Source organism: Clupea harengus, chromosome 6, assembly GCF_900700415.2.
Source record: "Clupea harengus chromosome 6, Ch_v2.0.2, whole genome shotgun sequence".
NCBI lineage: Eukaryota > Metazoa > Chordata > Actinopteri > Clupeiformes > Clupeidae > Clupea > Clupea harengus.
In genome coordinates this window covers 18,755,164-18,768,154 of record NC_045157.1, presented here as the reverse complement: position 1 = coordinate 18,768,154, position 12,991 = coordinate 18,755,164, and the positions used below count along the sequence as shown (strand labels likewise).

At 45.1% G+C, this 12,991-nt stretch overlaps 1 protein-coding gene across 1 annotated transcript in view; it reads right to left on the bottom strand.

The window, feature by feature from the left end:
- The window catches only part of myo9aa (myosin IXAa), a gene marked incomplete at its 3' end in the record, with an annotated part of 68,062 nt that overhangs the window by 34,127 nt on the left and 20,944 nt on the right, over window positions 1-12,991 (bottom strand). The window contains exons 3-5 of the mRNA XM_031568618.2: window positions 2,167-2,261; window positions 1,857-1,919; window positions 219-318 (exon numbers count right to left, since the gene is read on the bottom strand). Of these exons, the coding sequence (XP_031424478.1) occupies window positions 219-318; window positions 1,857-1,919; window positions 2,167-2,261 (258 nt within the window). The remainder of the gene's footprint in view (window positions 1-218; window positions 319-1,856; window positions 1,920-2,166; window positions 2,262-12,991) is intronic.

Here is a 12,991-nt window from a genome sequence, read left to right as displayed (position 1 = left end):
ACACACACACACACACACACACACAGACACACTCACAGACACCCACAAGTACACAGAAGTACACAGACACTGTTGCACAGGCTGACTGAATTGCCCTGATTACATTTTCAAACTCTCCCTCACCTTTCATCTACCTCTCTGATGTTTTGGGCTACGGTCATTTGAGAGCAGCACAGTGTAGAATAGCAGTGAATAATTTGTTTTCATGAAAGCCCCACCTGGTTGAGGTAATGGTATTCTTCAGGCTTTTTGAGATGGAACTCCTTCTTCTCCTCCTCAGTTGATCCTGCCAGCAGGTAGTAAAACACATGGTAGTTCCTGAAAAAAAAACCCTGAAAAATCAGCAATCACACTAATGATCCTTTTGGCAATGTGTCTGCATGTAGTAAAAGTATGTGCAATATGCATGTGATATTCTACAGAGCAGTGTGTGCACAGCCTCTCTCTGTCTGCGCGCGTGTGTGTGCGTGTGTGTGTGCGTGCGTGCCTAGGCTTTGGGCTAGCCCCTGCACCAGCAGCCTGAAGTCAGCAATCCATCTCAGTATGGGCCTGCTGTACGGGGCCTCTGGGGCCCCCACTGTGTGGAGGTTTAACCCCTAACTCCATCCAGCAGAGCCTTGCTCCAGTCAGCCACTCTCACACCAGCTCAACTACAGCACACAAACAAGCCTCCGAAACAGCCGTGAAATCACGGTCATTTCAGAACGACGGAGAATAAAAGGCCAACACTACCAGAAGAAGAATGAGGATTGAGACTGTTTGGTACAGTTATTAAGATCAAAGAAATAGTTATGGCGATTCAAGTATTTCAGGGGTACAGCTCTAAAAACACCACTGCCACTGAATCCTTTTCAATAACACAACTTTGGTACTTCTAGCACATCCTAATTACATTTACACAAAGTGAACAACAAATAAAATAAGATTTCATTAACACACCATAATAAACCGTCATATTATAACTAGCATGATGTTTTTAGGTTTCCGATGCAGTGACTCCCAGTGACACTGGGTTGTGTCAACACTCCTCTTTGCACAATGTGACAAAATGATTCATTTCCAGACAAAAGCGGAACAGGGTCCTCCAAACTCAGGAAGTCTTATCTGACTGGACCTCACAGTCCACCCTGCTTTGCACAATCCAAGTCAGGGGTTTCTACAAGGTCCCCAGACATGAAAGCCCATCCAGGAGGGTCCTGGGTGGAGGTGTCTTGTTGTCGCTTCTGTCCGAGTGAAACACAAGCTGCCATGAAATTATGGTCTGGCGTGTCCCATAAAAAGCTTCTTTACATAGCATGTTGGTCTTTTTTTTCAACCCTGGTGCCATTGAGCTTTGTCACTGCAATGATGACGGTCTCTGAGGTCCGCTTAAAGCTGTGTGAGATGTTATGTAGCTGCATGTCTTTGTGTGTGTGTGTGTGGTGTGGGGAGGTGTCTGTGTCGGTGTGCATGTTAATGCATACGTGTGTAACTGGCTTGACTGGGGGGACTGTTACCATCTCTCGAGGCTAACGTCTGCTTTGAAAACACACTGACTGCTGTGTGGTGCGATCATTGCCACATGTTATCGTTCACACACAGTGGTAGGTTTATCCTCCTGCTACCAGCCTTACACCAGAGCTTCTTTGTGCAGACAGACTGGAAAACGTGTTCCGTCTAGTTTCGTCTATGAGGCATGCAAATCTGACATCCTGGCCTGTGGACCCGACTCAACTATGCTTTCTAAATGGATGTATATTCCCCGGGATTGATATGCACTCACAACAGCACACAGCATGTGAAATCAGCCATTATGCCATAGCGTGCTACAACTGTAAAATCACTTGAGCAGTGGAAAATAACACGTAAAATATTACCTCTCATTGTGCTCCTGGTACACCAGCCTTGATTTCTCCAGCAGATACTTCTCTACATAGGCCCTGTAATACACAAGGGTTTAGTCCTGAAAAATGTGTGTATCTTCCACAAAAACTTCTCAGCCATATTTACAGATTTACAACTGTCTAATGTCAGACATGACCAAAAATAATGACATGATAAATTTGTATGGTTAAGCTATGTGTGAAAGAAAGGGGCTCCTAACCTTAGTAGGAACACAATGATAAGAAACAGGTGCAGTTTTGATGAAATGTGCAGTAAGGTGCTGATTGCCAATAATCCACTTACCCTCGGACAGTGCCACTCTCCTGGTAGTTCACCTGGATGAATTTGCCAAAGCGACTGGAATTGTTGTTGTGAGCCGTCTTGGCATTTCCAAATGCCTGCACAAGCCAAGGAAAAGAGAGAAAAAATATTAGTAAAATAATGCACACACACAAGAAAGCCTTCAAGTTAATTAAGATATATGGACCACACACAGGAAGTGTTCAGCATCTCAGTTCTAATTGGTTATAAATTATTCATTCATTCATTCTGTTTTTCTGTGTGTGTGTGTGTGTGTGTGTGTGTGTGTGTGTGTGTGTGGGGGGGGGGGGGGTGTAGTAGTAGTAGTAGTGGTAGTAGTAGTAGTAGTAGTAGTAGTAGTAGTAGTAGTAGAGTGGAGAATGTGTATCCTGCAAATACGCAAACAATTGAGAAACACAAATAATTTAATTTCTCTCAGGGGGTACAGCCTACAGTGGTACAAGCCATCAAGCATAACAAACTGCTTAATTTCGTCAACCTTACTCACAATTACTGACCATTACTTGAAGTTATCATTTGCTTAACATAACAACACTGGGTTTAGGTATGCCCCTGTGATTTGTTATCTGACAGATAGCCAACGGGAGGATGACATGCTTGATAAAAGAGAAAAGGGGAGTCACAACACCTCCAGCCTCACTGAAGATTCAGACTGATTGTGTTTTCCTGAATGATACCAACCAGAGGCAAGATAAGTTCAAGTCTGATCAAATCTGACAGAAATGGGGAGTCCATTAGATCTCTCGATCCATCTGCACTGGAGACACAGAAGAGGAACTAGCAACGCGAGGAGCTATGCGTAACGTGAGCCGAGTGAGCCGCTGGAACGTGTGTGTACGTGTGTGTGTGTGAGTAGAGGGGAACTTTAATAAGACGGCCAGTAGTTTCCCCCTCAGGCCTGTTTGTGTTGAACGCCTGCCTGCAGGGGAAGTAGTTATTCAGCGTATATACAGCCGCACGGTTATTTGTAGCTCCACCACAAGTAAACAAATTCCTTCGTGAAACACTTTGAGCTGCCCCTGCCCTTCTGGACAAAGGGTGAGAGAAAGGAAGGAGAGAGACAGACAGAGAAAGAGAGAGAGAGAGAGAGAGAGAGAGAGAGAGAGAGAGAGGGAGAGAGGGATGGAGAGATAGAGTGAGTGAGGGAGGGAACGGGGAGAGGAAAAACAAGCTGGTCGGGTCACCCTCTTCTCTTTCTTGGCCCTCAGAAGAACAGCTCCACCGGCCAGATCACCGGTAGGATTGCGGTACAGTGCGCCATGCAATGTTGCCATGCAATGTTTCACTGTGCATGCTTTCAGGAATCAGCCACCACCACACACCACCCAGCTCTGACTCAACGCTTCCAGAAGCCTGTGGAAGTTCGTGTGGGAACCCGAGGCGCTGGCCATGACCGCATTTAGAGCAGTACAAGCCAGCAGACAGCAGCCGACCAGCAGACATCAGATTTCCACTGCGAGCGGCACAGCTGGACCAAACAGGCCAACGGAGCAGTCCAGCACAAACAGCTCACTACCACAAGGCCATTCCAACAATCTGCAGACGGCTAGCGTGGTGAAGGCCCCGGAACTGGGTCTGCAGACATCTCCCCCAATTGCAATGTCTAAATGAAACAGACTGTGAGGTGAGGATGACTACGCAAAGATGAGCTTAAGACAGCACTCCCCATTCACAGATGAGACGCAGGTCAGTCGAGGTAGCGTGCAGACTCGACCGGAACAACAGGATGCCTACTCTGAAGCCTGATAAGGGACTGGGTTGGGGGGGTTGCCTCCCATCTAATAGTGCTTTTCAATGGAGCAGAAGGAGGCAAAGTAAGGACATGCATGTCTTGCCAAAAGGCAGACTGAGGAACATTCCTGGAGCTTGCTAATTTGCTTGACACTCGACATTCCTGGTTGGTGCCGAATGAAATCTGAACTGAAGGCTGTTCAAGAAAAGAAAAAAAAAGCTGTGATTTATGTGTTGCTAACGTGCAGACATCCACCTGGAATTTGTAAATTCATCTGTGGCTAAAAGCGGATGTTTCAGGACTGGTATGTTCACCGTACATGTGAGAGCCCTCCCAAGCTGACGAACAGGGTCACGATGATGGTCCCTTTCAGTCCTTTAAGTGTGAGACGCTCAGCCACTGAGCCTGGACCCACAGGGGGGGTGGGGGGTGGTAATACGGTCCCGCACAAGTGTGCAGCAGATGAGTGACATAAAAAAAAAAAGAAGAGAGAAATACAACTCTCATAACTCTCTCCAGCCGAGCAGAATACATCAGGGACTGTTTAGCAAACATATTTTGGGGGAACTCCAAGGAGGTCATTGAGAGCGAGACAGGGACAGAGAGAGACAGACAGACAGACTGACTGACTAACTAACTGACTGACTGACTGCAGGAGCAAGGCAGCATCATGTGTACAGTTCTGCGAGACAAATAATCTCTCCCTTCAAGATGATACCCCAGCATTGGCGAGCAGCTCTTTCAGTTTCTGACACGTGGCCTGAGTATCAGTCCTCAGCCAAAGACCACAGGAGGGGGGACAGATCGTGACAAAACAGAGCCTTGAAACAGTCTGTGCCTGAGAAACAGCAGTGTCTATGTCAAACTACATCAAAACAAACAGCTAACATGGAGATCAACCAGCTTTCAAGGTCAGGTACCAGCCCTGAATTCGGAGTGGAGCTAGCACTGGTCTGGCACACATGTAACTGGAAAACAAATGAAAGTCATACACCATGTGCCATACTGGAATATGGAATGATACAGGACAATGGAATAGGACACTTGGATGACATACTTTTGAAATATTTTAATGAAAACAATCAGCAAAAAAGAAACTGTGTTTGATTCTGGTTAGCACGGGGTCAGAGTTTCCATATGTCTTGTACAGCTGTTTTCAAGTTGAAGTAAACAATGAAACAAGCAACAGACCTAAGATTGGCTGAAAAGACGCTAACTGACCATCACACCTAATCATATTCCACTTCAACCAATCTCTTCATGCACAGTGCACGCACATGTGCTTGGAATTCACACAAGGAAACAATCCCCTCGGCCACACCCTTTAGCTTTTCTCTACGACATGCTCTCTTGCAGAGGGAGAAGCATTAAAATAGCTCGTCATTTAAGCCTGAGGCGTCCAGTGGTTCTCATGCTCTCTTGAAGAAGGAGAAGCATTAAATCAGCTACTCATTTAAGCCTGAGGCGTTCAGTGGTTCGAGGAAATGTAGGCTACAAAGGGGCACCCACTGCCCTGTCGGGACAAAGGACAAACCAAAGCTCACTGCCCCGTCTAATGACTTCACAGGCCAAAATTACTCCAAGAATGTCACTGCAGCCTCCTCTGTCCATATGACCCCTTCCTCACTTAAACTGTAAGCCTTGTTGAAAACAACAATGCTATTAGACCCATTAGCCGGGGGACAAGATGACGCACTGTCATGCGGCTTCAGCCCTGTGACATGTGGTTTTTCCCCTTTTTGCCATTTGGATCATTCATGTGAATTTCAAAGACGAGAAGAAAAGTCTCCCCCGAAGACATGTGGCATGGAGAAGCCATGCCGTTTGAAACAGCCAGGAATGACATTCCTCCATTCTGGCAGAGGGGAAAAAAGCCTTTCAGCTTCATGCTTCCATACAGCTGAATATTAAATCACTGTGTGGGCTACACTCATGCAGTCAGCGGCCAATCTTGGGATGATGGGAGCAGTGCCGCTGTCACCTCACATGACTCTCAACCCAGCCTCCCATTAAGTCAATACGCTTCTACTCCCGCTTGGGCAGGCAATCAGGCCAACACGCGGTCACGCAGCGCTGCATGTTCGCACTCGCGCATCTCAGCACAACTCATCAAGCATGTGTTCCACAAACAAACATGCATAAAACACACACACACACACACATTACAGTTTGATGAGGAACAAAGGAGTACCCCGCTTTCACAAGCTTCAATGTGGCAAAAAATCAATGAGGCCGCAGAGAGCCGAGTGTGATCCAATGAGGCTTTTAGTCTGTGACCTCACTGGGTGGCTCTTTAGCGATTCAATGTCTGGGCTTGGCCGAGTTACCACAATTGCCGTCAGTAGATTATATGTAACTGTAGTAAATGCCATGGCTTTATAACATGAGATAAGTCCATATCCAATGGCATCATTAGAATATCATTTCCATAGCAAATTGCATTTGCTCTGCAGCTTGTACCGGAGGGTATACAGTGACTATGGCTAAACCAAAGCAATGCCCATCACAGCAGGGTACAATAACTTTATATTGATATTTTTCTCCACAGGGTATTGACTTGTTACTGGGTAAATATATTAAAGAAGATACTGTAGATTATAGACAAAATAGACACTGGTTCATCCACATTCAATGCAGGATTGAACCGCAAATTATTGCATCACTTGGTAAGTAGTTAATAGTCTAATCCTGGAAGTGAATACACTCTCTTACATCTTTGTGGTAGAAACTCCAACACTTTGCAAATTGGGTAAGCTTATGTTGAAACACTGAAACATGTCTTAATGAAAGCTTTGCTCATGGTGTCTTGACTTGTCAGCTACTTGTGATAGTCAGCACTCAGTGTGCATATGACACTCAATCTAACTCTCTCACCTTCAGTATCACCGGGATTGGGATGAGGGTTTACCAGGCTGTGGCAATGGTATCGAAGGAAACATCAACATTAATGACTCCTGTACCCTTCAATTTAGTCTGGGAAAACTGAGTCAGGTTTTTATGATGAAACTCGTTCATGTTGAAACCTCCCATTCCCAATCTCTTCCTCTTCTTCTGATATAGACGTGCTGTCGCAGCCCAGCTCTCAGAAGGACGCAACAAGGGAATTTCTCAAAGCATGTTCTTTATTAAGGCTTCAAACTTATAACAAAGGTATTTAAACAAACAGAAAATGGGGTAAACCCTCCGGCTTGCACCCAGTCCCCTCTGTCTCTCTCTCTCGTCAGCCCTTCTTACTGACTGTTTTAAAGTCTTTGTCTGACTAGTTGGCACTGATCAGCAACTAGTCAGACAATCTACACCTGTGTGTCCAATTAGGGAATGGCCCGACCTGCCTAGTCCCCAGAACACCTCCCCAGGGTCCTAAAGCCTGCCCTGTATAGTGCTAGTAAGGGAAATCAGCGATGTTTAAACTAAGTGGGAGCCCAAGAGCAGCTTGGGCTACCACAGTGCGTACTACCACAGAGGATGCAGAAATCACCCAGTATAACAAACCACTTCCACACGTCACAGGGTTCATTGCTTTGGTAAAAAGGTAAGGAAAAGTCTCGAGCGTAAAGCACGGCAGGAACAGCATTTGGTGACCGCCATGTAATTTAACAAATAAAGCTACAGCCTCTGGATGTAATTAAAGTCTCCACCCAAGCTAAAAAGTTACACATCAGATGGTGGCCAGACCCCGAATCCTTGCATGCAGATCTTTGCACGCCAATGCGACTGTGACCGTGAATGAGTCCGTTTCCTCTCACCCAGAGTATGGTCAGATCCAACAGCTTTGTCAAGACCTATGAGCAGACGCAGGTGTGCATTTCCTTTCCACTGACGAGATTCCCACAGCATGAGAAAATGTCCTCGAATTACTACAGCTAGCCAAGGTATAACTTAACAAACTCTTGCTTTAACATCCGAGACAACCAATAACATTTTTCTGGGAAACGGAATACCGGACAAGACGATTTATTAGTAATTGCAGATGATCAAGCAACTTGGATGGCCTTGTCTACAGAGCCTACACATGCAGCTCGTCTAGTCCCATGACAAACCCTTGAGGCTAAATATGAATTCAATTAGCAAAATTCCAAACCAAACAAAACAGGAAACTCTTCCAAATCCTGAAAACAGTGTTCTAAAATGCTAATTCATATCTTAGTGAATTGGGAACTGGGCTACGTTCCAAATGTAATCCATTTAATAAAGGTCAATCCAACTATGCACTATATCATTTCAAAAAGACATAAAATCAAATCAAAGCATTTAAACATCATATGGTGGTAGATCTGCTCTAACGTGGCCTGCGGATGCTTTGAGAGAAAAGAAGCTGCGACCTTCGAAACAACATGGAGAACATTCTCCCAAACTACAGCTAGGACACAACTGCAGCTGGTCCCTCTGTGGATCCGTACATTAACCGAAGCCAGCCTCAATCTGCTCGAGGAATTTTCAGTTTGGATCCGTCGTTCCACAGCTGAACAATAAACAGTAAGAATAGGCAGAACTGCAAGCATCCCAAGCAGGAGGGGGTGAGGTAGACATGAACAGATTGAGACAGAAAGGATAAGAAGAAAAGAAAATGGCGCATACGTAGATCAAGAGACCCAGACCACAGCCCCAGAAAGCAGTGGATACAGTGACAGTACAGATGAAAGAGAGACACAGATACTGCTCTAATGACGAAGCTGTGGGGCATTAAAAGCCTCCATCAGTCTTGTGGTCAGGCATGTGCTACCAGTGGTGCCTTAGAGCAATTAGTCATGGATTGTAAAATGAAAGTCTATCTTCATGTTCATGGCATGTAAGGAACCCACTTCTTTTTTTTAACCATCAAATATCTTGGTCATTTGACCGTGACATTTTTGGGGAGAGAGCCACCAAGATTTAAATAACAAATGGGGGGGGGAAACAATCACATGGTGGTTACATGGATTCGAATAACTGCCTTAGTCGGACTGAAATCGCATTGTCCGTTTCATGTAAGCACCTTAGTCGGATCGTAGTCGGACCGCACATAGTCGGACTAACACCCCTGGATAACTCGATCCGATCCAGTTGATAGTTCGACTATTGCGGCATGTAACGGTGAATTGGATAAGGAACTGGACTTTGCGTCTTTGCGCATGCTTGAGATCCCGCCGCCATCCTCCCTCCCTCCCTCCCTGCCAGGTCGTGACCCGGAAGACGAAAGAGACGATACGTTGTCTCAGCTGTTCATACTAATGACACGTTTATTTATGAATATCCTGCAGACTGTCTCACAAGCTTATTCTTGTTGACTATGAACAAACATAACAGAAGAGGTCCGAAGATATGAGTACCTTTACAACCCCTCCTTAAAAACGTATAAGGACGTTCAAATTACGATACTTATGTGGTGCCAGTGTTGACAAAAACGTTGACTGCGACTGTTTGGACAGAGCGCGCTAATTCACCGAACAAATACTTTCATATTAATTTCCCACCACTTGTTAGTCATGTCATCCATTCATATCGATGTGAATCAATCAATACTAATACATCTTTAACTGTGATGTGTTTTTGTTTCATTTCACAACGTATTTACTGTATAATCAACGATAGCAGGTGCCCGCTTGTAAACAGTCCACATTTTATTTGCTTAAAACACACAGCAGTACTGTCAAATCAGAAAGCAAATCAGCTGTTAAAGGGCTGTTACCTGACCAAATACCTTTCAAACTCGGTGATAGTATTCACAACTAATTTGTTCTTCATTCTATCAAATATGATGAAGTGTGGTCCGCGACGGCCACAAGTAAATTATTGCGACATTTCTACGACATTATTGCGACATGGAGCAGGGTTCCAGATGCTTTGCCTTGCGCATTGTCATATCTATAACTAGCCTACTGGTACGTACAAAAGGAGAGCCCGCGAAAATCATGTGTGCGCTAACAATTGTCTGGCGCCAGGTCTTGGGTAGGAGGCATGTTGTTCCGGGGATATTTAGTTAAATGGTCCGCGAATTTTTATTGGCTAAGTGGTCCTTGGTCTGAAAAAGTTGGAGAAACACTGCTTTATAGACAATAACGATCATACACTCCCATTGCACTCAAACAACCACACTCTAACGAGGAGATATTGTATCAATTAGCCTATTAAGTACTGTATTTATTGATTGCAAAGAGTTCAACGTTACAGCAACATAACTTTGCTCCGGTCGCTAAATCTGATATATCCGTGTGCATCATCGCTCTCCCTCTCTCTCTCTGCCACACCCACCCTGTAACCTACGTGTTTATACATTATAGAAGCAAGACCAGTATATTGTAACAAATCACGGAAGCGTGGTATATTTGTTATGGCTTTTTATTAAACACAACACACTGTCACAATGGCACGGGCTTTATGCCCACGAACAGACTGTGCTACCGTCACCCACCTGTATAAGCTCTGTCCCAACACAGAACAACGACATGTAATTAGAACGGTAAGGAACATATAGCCTAGGGAACGTCATGCATAACATAAAGTATAACAGTATGCGCCCGCTGCACGGCATTACGGGGCGACTATGCCGACACGTTATAATATTCTGGTTTAAAGTTAATGCTTGTGAAATCAGCTGTCACTCGACTATTACCTGACCAATACCTGTCAAACTCGGTCATAGAAAAATATCATGAATGCATATTTATTACGATGGGGAAACTATAAAATCGGAGTACGGACAACTAATGCCCAGCGTTGACGATGCAGATATAGAGCTGGAAACAGCTAAATGAGCTACAGCCCAAATGCAGTGAGCTTTATCAAGCCCTGGAAAGTTCGGCACATTTGCCCGTTTCCACAGCGTCTGCTGAGCGGTCATTCAGTACAATGGGGCGTCTTAAGACATATCTTACGAAGTACGATGACTGACAAAAGACTGACTGGACTTGCTCTTATGAATATTCACACAGATTTGGAAATCGACAGCGAAGAAGTACTTAAACAATTTGATGCAACTGGCAGAAGGGCAATGCGTTTTGGCTGTAACCCATTATTTGCGCGCGTGTGTGTGTGTGAATGTGCATGCGTTTCTCTCGCCTTTTATCTTTCACCTTTGAATAATGTAACTTATAAACACATCGGCCTGGCAGAAACAAACAAACAAACAAACAAACAACCCAAGAGGCAACACGCATTTCTGGACCGATGAACAGACGCGATTCATGCTCAATCAACTGTTGTTGTTATTGGTAGTGGTGAAGAGGTCAAGCGGAAAGGGCTGTATCACCACTAGTTGTAATAAAAACAGCGCCACCTATCGTATCGGATATGACATGCTTTCGGCCAATGATTCGATTTATTCACTGCCATGTACATTGGGATAATAGCACCTACCCTCGAAAGAAAGCATAGTCCGACTAAGCAAAGATTCGAATTATACCATCATGTAAACACACTGAATGTTTGTGAAGAGAGAGACCAGAAACGCTCCTCTTGACTCAAACTGGCCATTCAGAAATGATTTTAGGTTGAATGAAAGTATCCCTAGTTGGGCCACTGGGGAGAATCAATGGCTAAAATTCATCAGTACACTTTACACTGTGGGTAATCATTGACCCTTGACAGCGGATGCAGGGCTGATTGAACAGAGCCAGCAGGACGCCAGAGTTCTCCCTGGTGGTTCTGGTTCAACATGTCCATTCACACTGGCACTCAGGAGATGAGACATGCAGCATGTCACATCCTGAGTTGTTCACCCTCTTACTGGACATGGAGTAAGCCTCCCCTGCTCAAAGAACATATTTCTCTGCATTCACCATGAATGCCTTTCTCTCTTAGAACAGAGTCCATCCTCCACTCTACGGTCAGCATTCCCTTTCAAGAATCAGTTTGCTCACACAACCATTTCTCATTTTCTTTAGAACTTCTAATTAACCACGCACACACACTGAGCTGTAACCACTGACGCATGTATGAGCACAAGACCAACCATTTCCTAACACGGTCACTGTTAGAGAGCGATGAGGCACTGACCACTGAAGTAAGTCGCACTTCCTGTTGGAACCACTAATTAAATGGCCGTGTGTCACTTCCTGCCACTCCTTCAGAGTACAAACACTGGCCATGTCACATTCTAAAAGCCTAGCGTGCATCAGCCCCAAGGAATAACATGGCCGAGATGTGAGGGGTGGTGATTGAGTTACGCACTAAAAAGCCCCAAGGATGATCGTCCACGGTTCCTGTGCGAGCCATCTCTGCCTTTCAGCACTACATTACATTCCAATATCAAATTAGTGCTCTTAGTATGAATTAGGACGCTTTCGATGGTTTGCAAAATTAGGCAGAGTGATTTATGTGGTGTTTGGGGGGCCCCACGGTGTAAAGAGAAACCTCTCCACGCAATTACACCCGGGTGCGTATGACGACTTCACTCCATGATGATCACCCTGAAGGCAAGGCAATCAATCATATCAGTCATAACCATCAGTTAAAAAGGAACACGCCGAGTGCATTATCAAGAAGTGCTGCCAAAATCTGATTTATTCATATAGAACTGTGGAGAAGAAAAGAGAAAGGAGAATATCGATCCGCTACACCCAAACTCTGGGCGACTGAACTGCACACTGTCATCCGCTTGTGAATCTACGCCATGAGGTGCTGTGTTTCAGCCAGAAGTGAGGTATAAATGTTTAATACCTATGTGTGAATCTGAACCTCACATGAAATCAATGATTACCCAGCCCTCGCCGGCCCACATTACAAATGAAACAGGCTGCTATTACTCATGGTCTCACTGCTTGATTCTTAAGCAAGCATGTTTTAGTCCTAATTGGTTGAGGGCCGGAGTCAACCAAAAAGTGCCACGTGTGTGTGAGTGTGTGTGTGTGCATGTATGTGTGTATGAGAGTGGGGTGTGTTTTGAGAGCAGGTGCATGTAGGTTTCCAAGAATCTCTAAACTGTAGGTGGTCGCCTGCTTCTGTTTGAAGTCTTCCGCCCGACATGTTGGATGAGTGAAGAATTCCCCCTGCCAGGGGTGGCCGTTGAAAGGGGAGGATGTTTACCGGTCAGCTGTGCGCTCCCCCAAAAGCAGATGCTGACAGAGGGAGCAGCGCGCATAAAGAATTCCAAAATTA